This window comes from Crocuta crocuta, unplaced genomic scaffold (assembly GCF_008692635.1).
Source record: "Crocuta crocuta isolate KB4526 unplaced genomic scaffold, BGI_CrCroc_1.0 scaffold619, whole genome shotgun sequence".
NCBI classification, from domain to species: domain Eukaryota; kingdom Metazoa; phylum Chordata; class Mammalia; order Carnivora; family Hyaenidae; genus Crocuta; species Crocuta crocuta.
Genome location: NW_027533395.1, coordinates 1750862 through 1770569, shown reverse-complemented (window position 1 = coordinate 1770569; position 19708 = coordinate 1750862). Strand labels below are relative to the sequence as shown.

The following is a 19708-nucleotide window of genomic DNA, read 5'->3' as shown; positions in this document are numbered from 1 at the left end:
GGGGAGGGGCAGAGAGAGAAGGAAGAGAGAGAATCCTAAGCAGGCTCCGTACTGTCAGCACAGAGCCTGCCATGGGGCTTGATCCCATGAACTGTGAGATCATGATCTGAGCCGAAGTCAAGAGATGCTTAACTGAATGAGCCTCCCAGACACCCCTGGACAGATTCTCTCTTGACCAAATGTGGCAGCAGGCTAATTTGGGCTCCTGATGGTATCTAGTAACAGCCATCAGGAGAGGGGTGGTGATGAGGACATAGTTTCTGATAAAACAGTCCTCAGGACAGTAGGAAGCCTGGTGTCATAGCTGTTTACATTGCTTACTAGCCTTCATGCTGTTTAACCCATGGGTGCTGGGGAAAGGCCAGTGGGTACAGGAAGCTCTGGAAGCAGATGGCAGAAGCCAGGGGTGTTTAATCTGCTAAACACAATAACCTGTATTTTGTTTTCCTGTCTCAACTCCTGGGGCCATAACTGTTTATCTGCCAATGTGGGGTCTCCCTGGGAAAGGGCTTACCAGCATCAGGTGCATCAGCCCTGGCAGTGGCCTGCAGGGCAGCAGGGGGCTTTACGCCTGAGCCAATGCATTCCAGCAGCGTGAAGAGGGTGGCCCAGTCATCACCTGAATGGATGTTGGCTGCATTGGTCTTAAGGAGTTCATGGAGCCCATAGGCTACCTGGTGACTGACTCGGGACAGCACGCTGGGCTTCATTAGTAGCAAAATGCGTAGGGAGAGCAGCACCTGGGTGGGTGGGAAGCAGGAAGTGGGCGCACAGCTTCTTGTCTAGTCTCCTTTCCCACCAGTTTCCTTAAGCCAGTGAGGATGGTTTGGCTAGGACCCAACTGGTCCTGCTGCCGGTCTTTCCTTTCTTTCAGGTTTTTTTTTTAATTAAAATTTTTATTGAGCTATAGATTCATATGCAGTTGTAAAAAATAATACAGAGAGATCTCTTATACGCTTTGCCCCATTTATCCCGATGGTAATGTTATGTAAAACTGTAAGTATATGATAACTGGGATACTGACATTGATACAACCCACTGATATTATTCAGGTTTCCCCAGTTTTACTTTACCCACATGTGGACACATATGTGTATTAAGTTCTACACAATTTAGTCACCTAATTTTAGGTTTGTGTATCCTTTACCAGTCAAGATGCTGAATAGTTCCACCACCACAGGATTCCTCGTGTTGCCCTTTTATAAACACATCTGCCTCTTTTTGCCGCTGTCCCTAGCCCCTGGCAATCTGTTCATAACTTCTAAAATCCTGTCGTTTAAAAAATGTTTTATCAGTGAAATTATATAATATACAGCCTTTTGGGATTGGCTTTATTCACTCAGCATAATTCCTTGGAGATTCATCCAAATTGTGTTTTCTCAATAATTTGTTGCTTTGGTTACTGAACAGTATTCCATGGTACATACGTACCACAGTTTAACTATACCTGTTGAAAATCATTTGGGCTGATTCCAATTTTTGGCTATTACAAATAAAGCTTCTATGAACATTCATGAATAGGTTTTTCTGAGAAAGTAAGCTTTGATTTCTTTGGGATAAGTGCCCAAGAGTGCAAGAGCTAGATTGTGTGGTAACTGCATATTTAGTTCTATTAAGAAACTGCCAACAGAGGAGCTGGACCATTTTACATTCCTATCAGCAATATATGAGTGACCTGTATATTTGTCGGCATTTGGTAATATCAAAATTTTTTACTCTAGCCTTTCTGATAGGTGGGTAGTGATATCTCACTGTGGTTTCAACTTCCATTTCCCTCCAGGCTAATAATGTTGAACATCATTTAAGTGTTTTCATGTGCTTATTTGCCATCTGTGTATCTTCTTCAGTGAAATGTCTGTTCATATCTTTTGCCTATTTTCTAACTGGATCATTTTTTTAGTTTATTCCTTTATTTAGGTTAGTCTTTTCTCAGATATGTAATGTGCAAAGATATGCTCCTTATCTTTTCATCCTTTTCACATGAGCTTCCACAGAGTATATTTTTAATATTGATGAAGTCCAGTTTATCCATTTTTCCTTTTATAGATTGTGCTTTTGGTAACAAGTCTAAGAATTCTTTGCCTACCTCTTGAAGATATCCTCCTGTATTTCTTCTTAAAGGTTTCATACTTCTATAGTTTACCTTTAAATCAATGATTCATGTTTTTTTAATGTTTATTTTGAGAGAGAGGGAGGAAGAGAACATGTGAGAATGAGCAGGGTAGGGGTAGAGAAAGGGAGAGAGAGAATCCCAAGCAGGTTCTGCACTGTTAGCATGGAGTCCCATGCCGGCCTTGATCTCATGAACCACGAGATCATGACCTGAGCTGAGATCAAAAGCCGGATGCTTAACCAACTGAGCAACCCAGGTGTCCTCTATGATTCATTTGAAATAATTTTTCTATAAGGAATAATACTTAGATCAAGGTTCACTTGTTTGTTTCCCAACCCATGGATTTCAATTGTTCCAGCAACTGAAAAGGCTATTCTTCCTCCACTGAACTGTTTTTGCACTTTGGTAAGAAAATTAGTTGAGCTGGGGCACCTGGGTGGCTCTGTTGGCTGAGTGCCCGACTTTTGATTTAGACTCAGGCCATGATTTCACAGTTTGTGAGATTGAGCTCTGCATCAGGGTAGGTGCTGACAGTACAGACCCTGCTTGGGATTCTCTCTTTGCTTCTCCCCCACTCACGTGCATGCTCACTCTCTCTCAAAATAGATAGATAAATATATAAGCTAAAAATAAATTAGTTGAGCATCTTTGTGTAGGTCTATTTCTGGGTTCTTTCTTCTGTTTCACTGCTTTATGTGTCTGTCTCCCCACAAATACCAGTCTTGATTACTACAGCTATATAGGAAGCCTTAATAGCAGATGGAGTGATTCCTCCCACTTCCTTCTTTCTCAAGATGTCTGGCCATTCTAGGGCCTATGCTTTTCCATCTAAATTTTAAAATAAGCCTAGGTCTACAAAAAACCTTACTGGGATTTTCATAGGCATTGCATTAAACTTACGGATGAATTTATGGGAGAACTGACATCTTTACTATGCTGAGTCTTCAAATTCATTAACATGGAAGGCAGCTATGCTCACCACTATACCACCAATGCTGCTCTCAAATTCATTAACATGGTACACCTCTTCATTTACTTAGATCTTCTCCGATATCTTTCATTAACATTTTATATTTTTTAGCATACAGATCCTATACATGTTTGTTAGGTGTGTATCTCAGTATTTCACTTCATTTGAAGCACTTGTAAATGATATTGTGTTTTTGGTTTCATTTTCTGTATGTTCACTGTTAGTATCTGGACATGCGATTGATTTTTTTGTGTTAATCTAATATCCTGTGACCTTGCAGAAGTCACTTACTGGTTCTCTGCTGGCTGTCTTTTATAGTTGAGCCAAGAGATCTCAGGAGGGTCCTAAGCATGAGAACCAGGAAACCATGTATAGGGCTGAGACTGCCACAAGCAGTAGCCATCCAGCCCTACAGAGCAGAGCAGATACAGAGCCTGCAGAGATGCTAAGGACCAGCTTCATGCCTGAGACCATTCCAGGCTCACCTCCAATGCCAGCTGTTAGATTTCCTCCAGCTCTGTGATAGGTCACTGGGTTCATGCTATGGAGCACTAGATGTACCTACTCTCTGTCTCAGGCATTACCCATAACTGATACTGTGGCTTTAGTCCCCTGCATAGGTGCCTGCCCTCCCAACTGCACTCTGCTTACCTGGCCACTGATCTCTTCTCTTCGGAGCAGTCGAATGGCCAAGCGAAGCAGCCCCACCACTGCCCGCTCCACAAGGAAGCAGAAATCCTGTGCCTGGACACACAGGTGGTATAGATGGTCTCGAACAGTCTGCCACACACAACCCACACGATCCCTGAGGAACATAAAGGTGAGGAAAGTCTCAGATGGAGAGGCCACTAGGCAATAAGTCTCTTTAGATCCAGGTTAAGCCTTATAGGGCTTGTTGGTTATTATACCCTAAGAAGGCAGGTATAATGAGCAAGCTTCTCCACTGTCTACAGCTTCATGTACTTCTTGCCCCTAGAGCCCACTCAGCAAGATCGCTCCAGTCTTCCATCCCTTTGGCACAAGCCCAGTATGGGGCCTGCCTAAAGACTGCCTTCTACCTGTTCTCCAGCACAATCCTCAGCAGCATCTCCAGGCAGAAAGCAGCATCCTCCTCATCATATGTCTCTTCATCTGGTGTCACTGAGACCAGAGCCTAGAGGAGAACAACAGCAGGAAAGCATGGACAAACCAGCCCACTGGGCCTGCCTGACAGAAATTAAGGCATTTTAACAACACTGTGCCCACCTCCCCTCCCAGACACAGCCAGCCCTTCCATCTCTCTTTCTTCTTTATTCTGTACCTTCATGAGCTCCTGCAGTGACTCCAGCTGGAGAAACTTGCTTTCTGTGATCATTTTTTCTGGGTCACATTGCTAAAGGGGCATGAGAGAGAGGGGTGTCAGTGATAAGTGCTAGAGGGAAGAGAATATTCCCAAGACGTAGGGAGAGAGAGCAGGAGGAGTCAGCTCTGGTCACAAGCTGGGTGATTCTACTCTTCAGTTCCTAGGGCAGCATCTATCTAGTAGGGAGGGATCTAGGCTTGTTTATCAGGGGTAGGCAGGACAGTTACCTTGATACAGTCTAAGGCCACTTTTTTGGCCTCTTGGTTCTCAGTGGATGGGCCTCGCACACTAGACTGCTCAGTACCACTTAGTGTCAGCCAGCTCACAAAGCTTAGCACTGTTGACTCTCCTCTGTAGAAAGAGTTCAAGCCTTGGTGAACTCCAGAGTTCTGACCCTCCCTTCCCACAGCCTTTAGCCTCTGATCCGCCCTTACCGGTTTGATGGTGTCTCCTCCCTCTGTAGAGAGATCTTGCCATTAGGATCCACAAAATCTTCTACCTGGAAAACCAGGTCAAGAATAATTTCTCTCCACATGCCCTTTGCGTTTCTTGCTCCTCCATGCGTAAGTTCTCTGGCTTTCTCTCTGTAGCTCACTGTCCCACACTACTGACTACACCCCTTACAGTTGGTGACTGGCAATGGCTTATACCAGCCTTCATTTACAGCTATTCCTTTGGCCAAGATCTGTGGTCTCACATTTGAGGTGTCCCTGGTAAGCTTCAATAGTCATCAGGCCCAGTGCTACTCTCAACCAGTTCTATACCCAGATAGCACATAGTTTATGAGCTTTTGCCTTGTTATTATCCATTAGTTTCATGTAAGAATTACTTCCAGGGGTGCCTGGGTGGCTTAGTTGGTTAAGCGTCCGACTTTGGCTCAGGTCATGATCTCACGGTTCGTGGGTTTGAGCCCCACACCGGGCTTTGTGCTGACAGCTAGCTCAAAGCCTGGAGCCTGCTTCAGATTCTGTGTCTCCCTCTCTCTCTGACCCTCCCCTGCTCATGCTGTGTCTCTCTCTCTCAGAAATAAATAAAAACATTAAAAAAAAAAATTACCTCCACCATAGCTTTGGGCAGCAGCTGGGCCCGGAAGAGCTGCAGCATGGCCTCCATGATATTCTTCCAGCCCTCCCGCAGTATGTCACCATGACGATGGGCTAAATGGAATACTGTCTTAGCTGCAATGTGGGCTTTGGGGTTGCTTCCAAACACACTAGGCAGGTTCTCAATGGACTGAAAAAAAAGATGAGAAAAGACTTAAGGTCTGGCAAATATCTAGAAAGAAGATCTCTTAGGCCTCTACCTACGGCTCCCTGAGGGTCCTTCTATTTGCTATGTTTCAATCCCCCCCTAATACCAGTCAGAAGGGCTAACCTGGATAAGGCCTTCCCCAGTGATGCATCTCTTCTCCCATCCTAATTACATGAGGTGACATTATTCTCATCCTAAGGGGTACAATACATGAGGTGACATTATTCTCATCCTAACGGGTGTGAAACAGAAATGGCCTAAGTGGTACTATAGTCTAGAGAGAGTGAAAGAGAGAGAGAAAACAGCTCCACAAATAAGGATAGATCCATGGTTAAAAGAGATGTCCCTCCTTTGTAACTCTAAGTACACAGTTCTTGCTGCTGCTCACCTCACTGCTGAGAGCTGTGAATTTGCACAGAGATATGATGAGATTGTCAAATACATCGCTGAGGCCATAGTGAGCGGAGATCATGGCGCACTTCCTGTAATGTCACATCCCAGAAACAGAGTGAGTCACTGGAAGGCCAGGAAGCCCTTCCAAGTCCCTGAGGAAGCTTACTTGGGATTTTTCCCCAATCAGTTCCACGAAGAAACCTACTCTTGAGTCTGTTTAAGACTGAGCTTTCTCAAGCTTCAGACTCCCTCCAAACACTTAAGAGAAACCCTTTCTAAGAAACACAGGAGCAGGAGTCTGAAAGGCATGGAGGCAATCATGTTAACTCACAGAGGTGGGAGGAGGTCAAGACCAAGGCCAAAGCTGGGCTACCTGAAGCCTGAGATGGCTTTCTGGATGATTGTCTCCTCAAGGCTTTTGTCAAAGACATAAGAGAGAGCAGCAATAGTGGGGCCCCAGGTCATGGTGAAGAGGTCAAGATCATAGCTGCCAGCAGGCACACGCAGGAATATGCCTTCTGGGGTGGCACCTCGATGAAGCAGCACATTCCACACATAGTTCTCCCGAACCAAGCCTGTCTGCTCTTCAGGCATCACAATTTCCTCATTCCTGTCAGGAGGTAAAGGAAAGAGTAGGTGCACTGCTGTGAACCTGACTGGTTGCAAACTAGGACAACAGGTTTTGCTCATACTGGTACAACCCATCATTGAGACCCAGCTCAGTGGTCTGCTTCCTACCCACCAGTGGGACCAGGGTGAAAAAAAGGAAGTATCCAATAACCGCCCCCCCCCCCCCCCCATAATCTCAAAGCTCTCTCTCTAACTGTAGCCTTTAGTTTTCTAGCGAGATCTCACATTCTTTCTGGATATGAGAGGATGAACATTTCTATCTTTTCTGATTTACAGTGAAAAACCTAAGTGCCCATCTCTGACCTCTGACCCAAAGCTCACCCTCCAGAGCCCATCTTGGGTCTCTACCAGCTTCAGAATGCATTTTGTGAGCTGTACAAGAAAACCCAGCTGCTTTGGGTTCAGAAAACGAGCCCATGATACTCTACTTAGCAGGGGCAGTTTAGATCCTGGCTCAGAATGCTAGAGCTCCAGTACTGTTCAGGTTTCTTTAAAGAAGAAATGGGAAAGAGGGCGCTGCCCAGCTGAGTCTTGAGGCTAAATCCAGGGCAAATGAATCACTGAAGTCTGGTGTGACTCTAAAATATGGAAAAGCAAGCAGTGTGCTTCTGCTTAATAGAAAGGCCAAACTATTTTCCACAAATACTCACTTGATGGCATGGTACATATCCTCCAGGATGTCTTGCTCAAAGTCCTTGCCTCCATTCACACCTTTTAGGTTTTTGCGAAACTCCTAGAGACAGACCAATAAGCTTTCCCAACCACGTGTCAACGCTGAAACCCCATCCAAAGAACTCCTGGGTCTATGGTAAATAGGACTTAGGTAACAGAAAGTGAAAGAACCCACCTCCCTAACCCAGTTCTTCTCCTGGATTGGCCAGCCCTCTCTGATTCCTCTGGACAAACTCTGTCCTTTACACCCACTGGAAATCTCATCTCCTTCCTGTTACACCCCCAAAACTGTGCTGGACCCTCTCTGCCTTGGCTGGGATCCAAACTTACCTCTAGAGTCATGGGTGCATTCTGTTTGCGAACGTTGTGGTTGTGCTGGTCAGTATTAAGCATGATGACAGCATAGGCCAGGGCAAAGCAGGCATCGCTATTGGCAAATGGGGAGCCATTACAATTCTGAAAAAGCAAAGATTCCCATCTGTGTCAATGCCCTTCTCTGGCCAATCAAACCTTTACTACCAACCCGCTGGCCGATGCTAGGTAGAGTGGGGCTCCCAGCAAGAAATCCGCCAACCTCTTGCCAACTCCTTAACAGAAGATGGCCTCTCTATGGAAAGCTCACTGATGTTGCTCTCAGCCTTCTTAGGAAACAGCAGCTGGAGCCATAAAAACCCTCAGTCAAATGAACTGGGAATGCTGGGCTCAGGCTCTGCCACTCAACTCACCCTCCAATGCTCTGTGAATGCCTCCAGCAACCTCTGGATGACTGGCGCTTCCCCAGGTAAGCGGAAGGCTTCCAGGTAGAGACGAAGAGCTTCATCCAGACGCAGACCCTGAAAGCTGAAGGTGCTACAGGGAAAGGAAGAAGGATGAAGAGACTAAAGCTGTAAACTCCAGTCCCTCTACCCTCCTTATACTAGAACAGAGGAGGCTCAAGGCTCTGGCAAAGGGGACCTATCTCCTGGTCATCTCTAACACAGAGTAGAATCTGACAACTCCTAACTTTGGTCCTTTCCACATCAGTGAGTTCTTGTCTGGAAACCTCATCCACTGGAACCTATAACCTACCTTGTGCTCAGTAACCCTGTTCCATCCCTTTGCAATGCTCTCTATGCACAATAGAATGGCTCCTAAAGCTGTCTTGCTGGAAACTCCTTCAAGTCCAACAAACATAAATCATGGGAAGAGGAAGAATATGTGACCTATGTCACCAGCAGGAACTGACTGAGACTATTTTGAGGGAGGGGTGCCCTGCCCCCTGATCACCAACTATGTCCCCCATTTCCTATAGCTTCCTTACCTCACAAAGCTCTCCAACAGGTCAATGTTTTTGCGGTCACTCACAAACTCTCCAATCATTTTCTTGTCCAGCCGAGGGTTCTCTCGGAGCCACTGGGCTACCTCTGTGTTGTCCATTGGGATGGTGAGGAGGCCTTTCTCTTGCAGAAACTGGATCCCTTTCTTTGGTTTCTGATTGAACTGTTCTGTGCCAGTGATTAGCAGCTGGAGGAGAAATACGAGAGGTGTCACAAGGTGCTCTGCTCCTAAACCTGACAAGACCAGGCTGGGCTCCATCATGGTCTACAGCTGGTCACCTAATGGACTCCTAAGATGTGGTTTTAAGTGACTCCAAAACTAAGGCTGGACCATACCGGCTTTGGCTTTCCCCAATCTTCATGCCTAATTATAACTGGCTGAGGAGTTCCTTTTCGCCCATTTCTGAATTCCCAAGATGCATAGGACAGTCCTTCTCCACCCACTTGGGGATCAAGAAAAAGCAGAAGAGAGATTAGAGAAGATTCTCTTCTCTCCAGTTTTATAGCCATCCTGCCATCTATTTACAGTCTAGTTTGGATTTCTCTTCTTACTTTGGTTTCCCAGCTCTTAAGGACAAGGTGAACTAACTATGATGATAACTCCACTTTTCATCTGTCTAGTCACAGCCCTGCAATCAAGGGGACATGTAAACCAAAGTCATTTAGGCTGACCATAAGAGGAAAAAAAAGGTTTTCTTGGGGCACCTGAGGGATTCAGTCAGTTAAGCATCTGACTTGATTTCGGCTCAGGCCATGATCCTGCAGATCAAGCCCCATGTTGGGTTTCACACTGACCGCGCAGGGCCTGCTTGGGATCCTCTAGTTCTGATTCTCTCTGCCTCTCCCCCACGCACGCATGCGCGTGCTCTCTCTCTCTCTCACACTCTCTCCCTCCATTTTTTTTAAAAAGAGAGAAGGTTTTCTTTGTTTTAAAATACACACACACACACAGAGTTATTTGAATTTTACTAAAGCAGCAGATAAATGTCAATTCCCTTTCACTGCCAATCTTCACCTCAGAGCTCAAGAATACCAATTAACTTCCAGTGACCTACATGATACCAGGTCCCAGGCTCTTGTTACCACCAGTAACATTTGGCTGTCACCTAGGGCAGCATTTGCCCAGAGGCACACAACAGGGTATGGTTAATTACAAGGCTTAGAAGTGAACGGCTTTAAAGGAGACTGGGGTTTTGTTGAAGTCCCAACAAATGCAAAGATTAGCCTTGGGGAAACAATTCAATGAGCTGCTAGACTCTCCCTTAACCTTTGGGACACAAAACTACAAAAGACATCCAGACAGAGGTAGGCAGAGGTTAAGCTCTGGAGATAATTATATATATACCTTCTTTTTGTTTTTAATTTCAATCAGTTCCCGTGGATCTGGCAGGAGACAGGAAAATCGAGGTGGCTTCCGGGTAAACTTTTTGTCAGCTAGGAATGGGAGATGGGTGGGAAGAGAAGAAAAATCCCATAAGACCTCTTTCCCCAGGCTTTTAGAAGGCTGCCAATATATTCTAGTAAAAAAAAAAGGAGAATGCCTCAGAAATTTTCTTGTCTTCATCAGTTTTCCTACAAATCCTATCTTCTAGGGCTCCACTTTATTTCCTCTCTCTAGGTTTGAGGGTGTGGGTGAGCCTGGACATACTGCCCTAGGGTGTCTGTGCTCCCTGCCCCTCTGTTCTCCACCAGACCCTCCAGTTGAGGGGGCTGAGGATCAGTACCCAGTACCCACCCCCAGAGTCACCAGCTTCTTCCAGATCACTGCATCCTGGCTTCCCGTGTTCTGCTGGCAACCGCCCTCCACCAGGCAAATGTAGGCCGGGGACGTCTGGGGCTATACCTACAAGTTTCCCGTCGAAGGCTGCTCTCTCAGCTGGTAAGAGAGAAGAAGATAAGTGAAGATGGGGTAGGAAGCCAAGCAGAGCTGCAGGAGAAGTTGATTCCCAGGCCAAGGGGATCTGCATAGGTCCCACATAGACCCACATAGGTCACCAGCCCTCCAGCCCTGAATAGGACAAACCGAAGCCCAAATAAGTAGTCAGGTTAGCCAAGCACTAAATTCTATAATTTATAAATTTTTTAATGTTTATTTATTTATTTTTTTTTGAGAGAGAGAGAGAGAGAGAGAGATTGATTGATTGATTGACTGAATAGGGCAGAGAGAGAGGGAGACACAAAATCCAAAGCAGGTCCCAGGCTCTGAGCTGTCGGCATAGAGCCCAATGCAGGGCTTGAACTCACGGACTAAGAGATCATGACCTGAGCCAACTGAGCCACCCAGGTGCCCCTAGGTTCTATAATTAAATAGAGATTACCCAGTCCCATTCTCTGATCATCTGCAACCTTAGTCTCAAGGGGATGTCAGGGAAGATTAATTAGGGTGGAACCAGATACTGGGGTGGGAGACGGTAGGGACTGGAGCTCTCAGGAACAGAAGTCCTATATCCTTTAATCTAGGTTCTCTCCCCCCCATAAAGAAATAATAATTCTCCTATTGTACACCTGAAACTAATGTAACATTGTGTGTTAACAACACTTTAAATAATTTAATAATTACTATAATTAGTATTTTAAATTATATTAATAATATATATTATTATCAATTAGTAAATTATTGTTATTATTATTCTGTAAGAAAGCCAAAGTGTGGAGAAGAAAAGGACAAATCTATGAGTCTTGCAAACCTGTCTGCCTACCCTATGATTCAAACTGCCAAATCCTGGAAACACAGAATTGGGAGAGCCCCCAGTGGAAGTGATATAAGGGAAGGAGAGAGGATTCAGTGAGTAGAGAAATGATAAGCATAGAACCCAGGGATCCTCAAAGAAAGAAATGCCTCTCACTACTGCTGGTTTCTCGGGTGCCATCTACGGTCTCATGGCCAGGTCTGGCTGCTTCTTTCTTCTCTTGTTGGGTAAGACTGTTGAGGACTTTGGCTTGGCAATGGGCCTCAGTGCTGTTAATCACTGTTAACAGGGCATCAAGAGACAGGAGGTGTGTTGTGTAGAGCTGACCAGACACAGGGAAGGCATTCTGGAAAATAAACAGATCCAGTAAACTTGATGTTAATACTTTATCCTTTTCCAAAAATCTTGAAATCACCTATAACTTCTACATTGCCCTGAGAAAATGCGTTTCTTCTTCCTGTTCCCCAGCTCTCATGTGTTTCACTCCCTATGTGTAATATGCTCACTACCACCAAAGAGATTTCCTTAATAAAGCCTTCTTTCTAGAGGCCAATAATAATGCTCAGCACCTTGGACAGCAGCTTGGTGAGGTCTTCAAAGAGGTTGGAACAGTAGTAGTCACAATCATAGTTGATATAGAGCTCAGTGACAAAGCTGGGGATGTGCCAGAGCTGCACAATAGCCTCCAGTGCCATCTCCTTCATCTCATAAGGCATCTTGGGGTTCTCCACAGTGATGATCTCCATAAGCTTTTTGATGTACATCTGGCAATAACCCAGTAATAGCCATTTGGGTGGGGTAAGGATTTAAGACAGAAGAAACAAATTAGTCAGGAAAAACATTAAATACAAGAAGGAGCAGCCCAGTCAGGAGGCATGCATTAACAGATCCTTAAAGACAGTTCGCCCTTCTCTTTAGCCTCCATGTTGGGGGAGGCCTGGCTCACTATCAGGCTCTTATGCCTGATCCAAAACAAGTTGCCTATTGCCTTCTTTGTGCTTTCTACAGGAAACTTCCCTGGTACTATTCAGAGTTCCTTTTTGCAACTTAGTGGCAAAGCCAGTTTGACTTGCCTGCCTGTGTTGCAGAGGAACTGCTGGGCAGAAAAGCTGTACCCACTCATGGTGAGGTTATCCACCAGTCCTCATATTTGGCTTCTCTCATTTTATAGCCAACCAGTTTTCTCTGGTTTCCCTTTAATTTCTTCACCAAAGAGGGCAGCCAATGAACCAAATTATGGAGGCTAAAAGCACTCTTATAGGAGTCCCTAAATCCCATCCCTGTAGCAGGACAGAGCTGGCCCCACTGAAGGTGCTATACAACTTGCTATTTTTTTCTTCATCCAAGTTCAAGAAACTCACCTCCAATTGGAACTTGAGGTGCTCCCTCATGCTCTCAAACAGTAGGAAGCATACCCGCAGGGAAGCAGCATAAAGGTTTAGTCGCTCTACACTGAGTAACTGTAGATCAGAGTAGGATTAAGTCATTAGGTTTCTGAACCTATGGCTCAACCAAGAGAAAAGCAGTAGAATAAACTCTGTGAAGTTGCCATGAAGGTCTTGTACTCTAAGGGAATTCTATATCTAGTCATTCCTATATTTCTCTTTGGCTGCCAGAGTCCCCTGGGAACTAGTAGAGTCCTCCTGATGATGACCGATGGCCAAATGGCGAGGGAGATTCTTTCCTGGATCCTATACTCTCTGCACCAATCAGCCAACGCTCCTTGTGTTCCTCCTGGTCCCTGAGACTGTGAGAAATAGCCAGGGGCTCAGAGCCCTTCTAGAAATCCAGTCTTACCTGGAGTAAGTGGCGGCACATCTCATCCTTGATGAGGCCCAAGAGGGTTTGGCACTGGGCTACAGGGGCTGACTCAAGAGCCACTGTCAACAAATGTAGTCCCATGTGGATCATAACCTCTGAATTGTGGCGGTCGTGTGGATTGGTGAGGGAAATGAGGAAGCGGAAGAGTTCACGGATGCAGGGAAGACCATAGGGGACCAATGCTGTACCTGGGGAAAGCCAGAAGTAAAGTGGAAATGCCAGGAAACAACTGGCTTGAGAGCTTGGCCTGCCCTGCCCTGCATTATACAAGGCAATTTCAAATAAGTGATTCTCTTTAAGGGGGAGAAAAAAAAAAAAAAAAAAAAAAGCTTTCTTTCTGGGGAGGTAAGACTAGTTTCACTTATTGAAGGGAATCAGAATTGATGACCTTACTTTCTATTAAAACTCTCAAGCTTTCTATTCTTCCCTCTCATTTCCTCCTGTCCATCAAAGTCCCTCCCTGTATAGGCTGGGGAAGGGCGGCATTCATGCCAAAGTCCCATGACTTGATTCCATTTCCTGACTGGAAAATGGCCTAGAATCTGGACAGCAGACACCTTGGATCCAAGATGGTCTAGGCTCAGGACGCTTAGTGGGCAGGATGGGGGAGGTGAAGAGGCAGAGACTGCCCGAGAGAACTCACCTTCCTTCTGGGAGGACTGTGTAAAGCGTACACCCCGGGGATTGACGTAATCCATGTCATGGACAGAGGCAGAATCAGAGTGGTCAGCAGGGGACGTGCACTCCTCTAACACTTCGGGGATGGATTCCACGGATGCTGACTGGGCCTTTTCCACATGGACCCCTTCCTGCCATGACCAATAGCAGGAGGATAGGAAGAGGAATGAAGAAAGAGCAACTTGGAACTTACTCCCCTGAAGTATCTAATGTGCAGGTATCTCTAATGGACTGTAGGTGTAGGGCCAGCTCAGTGAGCTATGAATAAATGCAAGATAGCTCAGGGCAGAAGTGTGAAGAAAGACTCAGAAGACACCTCCTGAGGCACCACTGACCTAAAGTGACTGGAACTCTAGAGGCAACAGAGGTTCTCATAGGCTTGGGATTTATATCATTATCTTCCAGACAAAGCCATGGCCATCTCCCTCCCCTTTGCCTAGTGCTACCTGTATGCAAGACTCCATAAATCCCATGAGCTACCTCTTACAGTGAGTCATGCTGTGGATTTTCTAGACTGCACAGCTGATTCTAGGAAATAAAAATAACGAAATAACCGCCCTGCCCCCCCCAACACCAACCTTCTTTTGAACCAAGGCCTGGATAAAGGATGCAAAGGGTCAAGCCAATTCCACACTAGAAGATTAAAGAGGGGCCTTAAAGCCATACCTGGGGATCAGGCTGCTCAGGCACCCCCAGCTCACTGCTGCCAGGCTCTGTAGCTGTGCTATAACCTGGAGAGCCAGGTTGTTCCAAGTCAGTGAGGTCCTCCTTGGAGGTGGTTTGGGAGGAGAACTCCAGGCCACTGTCTGTAGAGGGGCTGACCACCGCTGAGGCAGCTTCTGAACTTGCAGAGGAGATGGAAGTGGGCACATCAATGAAGGGCATTCCCCCTGCCAAGCAAAGTAGGTGACGCTTGAAGAAAAGAGACTCTGTAGGAAAAACATACCCTCCACAGCACTAGGGGCTCTTTTCCTAGACCACATACTAATCTCTGAATACCCTGGTCTCTAAAGTAGTCAGAGTCCCTCTGGGAGGATAACAACCCTAAGTCACTGCAGAATTGCTGAATGATCACAATCTGAACATACCTGTAGTTTTCCCTTTTTGCTCTTAGCAGAAAGATCAAAGCCTCTCAGTTGGCTAGTTTTCAATGTTAAAATCCCTGAGAGGAAAGTTTTCTTCTATCTATTCTAATCAGAGGAAGCAAACCAGGGCACTCACCAGTGAGGTTAGAGGATAAGGTGGTTCCATTGGGGGTGGGCAGCTCTGAACCTGGTGTGACTTTGGTCATATGGCGCAGAGGCCTGGGGGATCTCTTCTGTTTCTTCCACTTGGATGAATCACTCATGCCTCCTGCTCTCATTTTCAGCTGGAAATATCATACCTCATTAGCACTAGTACTCAAACTAAGACTCTTACCCTAGAAATATCCCTTCTTATTCCTACAGGTCCCTAGAAAACAACCTATATGCTGTGTCTATGCCAAAGGAAGAATCTAGACCATCAGAGCACATTCCTATTCCTCCAACATGGCTTCTATACCTGTCATTTCACAGCCTGGCGGCTTCCTAAATATTCTGCTTTTCAGCTGGACACACATAACTCTGCTTCCCTGAGTGCTGGGTGGCAACCCTAAGTCCTATAGATGGTGCCTGACCCTCTAGCAGGAAAGGTAAGGACAGAGGTTCATTTGCCTGAGGCTTCAGATCTACAAGGATTCCAGGGCTTTGTTCTTCAACTACCTGTAGCACAGCCTCTACTCCTAGGTTCTTATCCAATTATGAGAGTCTACTCCTTCCCTGTCACATTCTTAGCTTTCCTACTGGTTCGTGCATGGGGCCTAGACCCTAAATATATCCCTGACTTTCTGAATTTTTGTATCAAAGTGGTCAAGGAAGGAGTTAAGGAATGAGTGGTATCCCAGCTGATTTTTGGAGTTAAGGATGGAGGGTCATGTCATGCTGCTGCTCCCAATTTTGGTACATCAGTGAGACCTCCTGTCCGTCTCACTGTTGGGTCTTTTTAGGTATAGTTTTATGTTTTCAGATGGTAAGGCTACTGATTTCTTGGACCTTGCTCTATTCCATTTCCTTCTCTCCTGCTGTATTTCTGTTCCTCCTATAGTTCTATCTATCTATCTATCTATCTATCTATCATCTATCCATCTCTGTTCCTTTTAGTTACAAAGGAAAATCTCTAAAGCCTGTTGTGGGAACTACTCTAGGATATAAGTTTTTGTGCATCTTCTTCATCCTCAGTTCACAGCTACTTTATTTAGGCCCATTTCACTTTCCTGGTCCTGATGCCTTCTGTTAGGGTTGGAGACTAGTCCCTCACCAGTCTGTCCATAGTTATACCATACTATTCCAAGACTGACAGACCATTCCTGGACTGGGCAACTGTAATAGTTGAGGAACCATCAGAATGCCTCTAAGAGAGTAGGAGCATTTTTCTTCCCTGCCTCTTTCTAAAGGCCAAATATACCCTGTCATCCTTGGTCTGTTCAATTCCTTCTAGCATTTGGGGGATAGGCCTCCTTCTTCAGCCTCCCAAAAGCCCTCCAGAACCTAGGTAATCATTAACCCTTTGCTTAGAAACCACATAATTCTTCCTTCCTTACCAAAGCTCCACCCAGAAAGGAGAGAGGTCCAAGAGTGAACCTCACACCCAGCTCTTACTAATGTAGGAACAACCTCACACTGAATTTACATTTATGCCTCCATCTCCAGAATGCCTACAGTCATATGCCTAGAATGGAACTTCAAGTGTTCTAAGCACCGTGGCTCAACAGGAACTAGGATGCTCTCTCTAGTAACCACTGAAGCTCATCTGAAGCAAGTTCATGGTAAAAAAAAGAAATGCTCTGGGAGTAACAGTCAGCCAAACATATAGACAGACAGTTAAGAAACTCAAGAGATCAGTGAGGGAAAACAAGAACCTCCTAGATTTACTGGCAATTGTCACTGAGGTCCAAAAAGTACTAACATCTGGATCCACTTTTGTGAGATATCTTTTCTCTCTAGGCAGACTCCCAATTTCAGGGACTCCAGGTGGTCCTACTTCCACTGAGAAGCCAGTAACTCAATGAGATTCCTTCTGACACTAGGATTAGTACTTCCTGTTTCCTTCTTTAGCCATTGCAAAGCTAGCTCCAACCTGATCATTTCAATTAGTATTCTCTGCCCCCTGGCTGGAGTAGGAGATGAGAAGCTGCCAGTTCTCACAAATGCCTGAGCCCTTACAAAGTATAGTTATAGTCCCTGTCCTAAGGTAGGGAGGTGGGTCGTAGGTGTTCATGGAACCCTCCAACACCTAATCCATATAACTTTGTATTTCCAAAGGGCATTATAAGCTTTACAAAGAAAGGGCAGGTCCTAGGTTAATCATGGCAAAATGCAGGGTATCCACTGAAGAAAGAGCTGCAACTTGAGACAAGTCAAGCACATAAATTAAAACTGACACAGCGCATGCAAAAAGAATGCAGGCCTAGGGACCATCTAGCTAGGTGTGTACACACATACACAGTTCTTTTAGTCTTCAGTGACCTGGATGTCCACAACCACAGCTCCAGAATGCACACTCAGGCGAAAGACAGCCTAGACACAGACAGCTCATACTTCCTTCTCTCCCTCTTCTTTCTAAAGCAGGGATATGGGGATAGGGGTAATCTTTAACTTGGGACTCTCCCCTGAACGCCTCTACATCTCGACTCTTAAGGGACAAGAGAGATTCTCTACAGAACCCATCCTGAGCTCCTTCCCCTCCATCTAGAGTCCTAAACCTGGAAATGAACCTTTAATGATAACTATGAAAAATAAAAGATCCCAACTAGATGGGACTATCCTTTCCTTCCAAACCCAGTTCAAGTATCTAAATAGAGCCAAAGACTGTGCTTAAGCTCCATATGTCAGGTCTGAGACAGGGAGAGGGCAGAAGAGGGAAGGGCCTTGCTCAGGGGTCCCTCACAGTTCCCTCAAAAGGGTAGATATTAAACATCCCTGTGAGATGTCAGCAGGACTCAAACTCTATCTAGGCTCACTACATGATATATCACCAGTTCAAAGCTTCCTTCTGCCTTCAGGCAACCAGATGTCCCCCAGGGAAATTCCCAACACTGCAAAGCTACAAACACATGCAACTCTTCCAAAACCGTGCTGTGTTATTAGGGAGGGGTAAATTGTGCTTTGCACAATGGAAATGCGACCCAGATGTTACATATAAAATAAATAAATAAACATTTAAATAAATAAAAAGAGGGGAAGGAGAGGGAGAGGGAGAGAGACCTTGAGGTTCTTAAAGAGTAGTACCCTCTCTAACTGGTTCAGGGCTTTGGTCTGCTCCCCACTACTTAGCTCCAGTTTGTTGAGGAGACATGGAGAAATCTGTGAAAGACAGGCAAACGAACGATTTAAACAAAGTGAAATAAACTCAGACACACGCCAATAGGGCATAGGGCAGGAAGAGGGATGGAGAGCTGGGGAGAAGGGAAGGTCAGGTGCATGCACCAACAGCCAAGGGTCATCTCCATGGGCAGAACCTCTTAGGGCTGCAAGTAGAATCCTCATCAGAGGTCTGTGAAGCTCAGGATTTCAGTTTAAAATAGAAAGAGGCCATTCTTCTGATCACATTCTTGTAGCAGTTTGAGAACCTTCTGATCTAGAGTCAGGCTTGATTTGTCTCATCAACAGAGATAAGCCCAAGTGTGAGCCCATTCTAATCTAGCATGGGAGTAGGACTTTGGGCATAGTCTCCTTAGGCCTCCTACCTGCTGATAAGTCTGGGCCTTGAGGGGATGGCAGGAAGTTCACCTTTATCAACATACACTTTTAGCCCAACCTGATGGGCCTTACCAAGTTTCCATGAAGGCCTGGATCACCAGCTTATGTGGTGGGTCAATAAAGATAGGCTGGGAAGGAAAGATTGGGAAGGAGAGGTATCTGGGAAAGAATAAATTTCTCAAAGGAATGATAGTTATTTCTACATTCCAAGCAGACCTGTCTAGGTAAAAGCATGTTTTTGCCAAGCAAGGGTGTTCAGGGAAATCCCCATAGCACTAAAGTTGAGAGACCAAAGTTTGGATGAGGGACAGCAGGTCATACCTTCTTCATGTTGGTACCCATATAGTTCTTGGGTTCTTCTTTAAACTGAGGTAACCTACAAGATAGAGAACCCCATGGACTGTCATTAGGAATAACAACAAATCTCCCCTGCATGCTAGCTACAGCCCAAATGTGCCGTGGGCCAGGGCATGCCCTGTCTCTTAGGAAGAGCTAGGAAGAGAAGCAGGCTAATTTCATCCTTTTGAGAACCCTATCAAAGGAAGAAGTTGGGGGACTTATAATACTTTCTTAAAAAGGAGGGAGTCACCAGGACAAAGTGATTAAATTCCCTTGGAGTGTGGAGGCTCTTTTCATCCTAAACCGACTCCTTCCAGCTTGGGTTTACTTAACAAGTACTGATGAAAGCCACAATAAGGGGAGGGGAGGGGACAGTCTGTCAAAACCCCAGGAGACTGGGCATAGTGTGAGGAATAAAAGGCAGGTTGAGTTCTGAAACCAATAAACCTGAGCCTGAAGAGTAAGAACGCTTTGCAGTAGGGTCCAGGGGCAGATCTAGTCTGTAGATAATAAGAATTATTACTTACAGATCTGAGAGAAAAATAAAATCCCATGGGGAATTTTTTTTTAACTAGATTATTTTTAGAGAAATTTTAGGTTCATAGCAAAATTAAAAAGATACACTGATTTCCTATATAACCCCAGCCCCCACAGATACATAACCAACCCCATTATTAATATCCCCTAGGGGAGGCTTTAAAGCTCTTGCCTCAGT

General features: G+C 45.4%; 1 protein-coding gene across 4 annotated transcripts in view; it reads right to left on the bottom strand.

Annotated features, from left to right (window-relative positions):
* GBF1 (golgi brefeldin A resistant guanine nucleotide exchange factor 1) overlaps positions 1-19708 on the bottom strand; it is a 121463-nt gene that overhangs the window by 5320 nt on the left and 96435 nt on the right. For 2 of the 4 annotated variants that reach the window (XM_077748480.1, XM_077748482.1), the window contains exons 8-31: positions 18976-19030; positions 18184-18258; positions 15098-15245; positions 14543-14766; positions 13842-14007; positions 13175-13386; positions 12739-12837; positions 11947-12141; positions 11534-11723; positions 10423-10563; positions 10033-10121; positions 8672-8874; positions 8097-8220; positions 7702-7827; positions 7350-7432; positions 6443-6679; positions 6065-6158; positions 5482-5658; positions 4860-4924; positions 4653-4776; positions 4384-4455; positions 4142-4236; positions 3735-3888; positions 515-740 (exon numbers count right to left, since the gene is read on the bottom strand). In XM_077748480.1, coding sequence (XP_077604606.1) covers positions 515-740; positions 3735-3888; positions 4142-4236; positions 4384-4455; positions 4653-4776; positions 4860-4924; positions 5482-5658; positions 6065-6158; positions 6443-6679; positions 7350-7432; positions 7702-7827; positions 8097-8220; positions 8672-8874; positions 10033-10121; positions 10423-10563; positions 11534-11723; positions 11947-12141; positions 12739-12837; positions 13175-13386; positions 13842-14007; positions 14543-14766; positions 15098-15245; positions 18184-18258; positions 18976-19030 — 3374 coding nt within the window. The remainder of the gene's footprint in view (positions 1-514; positions 741-3734; positions 3889-4141; positions 4237-4383; positions 4456-4652; positions 4777-4859; positions 4925-5481; positions 5659-6064; positions 6159-6442; positions 6680-7349; positions 7433-7701; positions 7828-8096; positions 8221-8671; positions 8875-10032; positions 10122-10422; positions 10564-11533; positions 11724-11946; positions 12142-12738; positions 12838-13174; positions 13387-13841; positions 14008-14542; positions 14767-15097; positions 15246-18183; positions 18259-18975; positions 19031-19708) is intronic. The other 2 variants (XM_077748483.1, XM_077748484.1) reach the window with 1 other exon arrangement.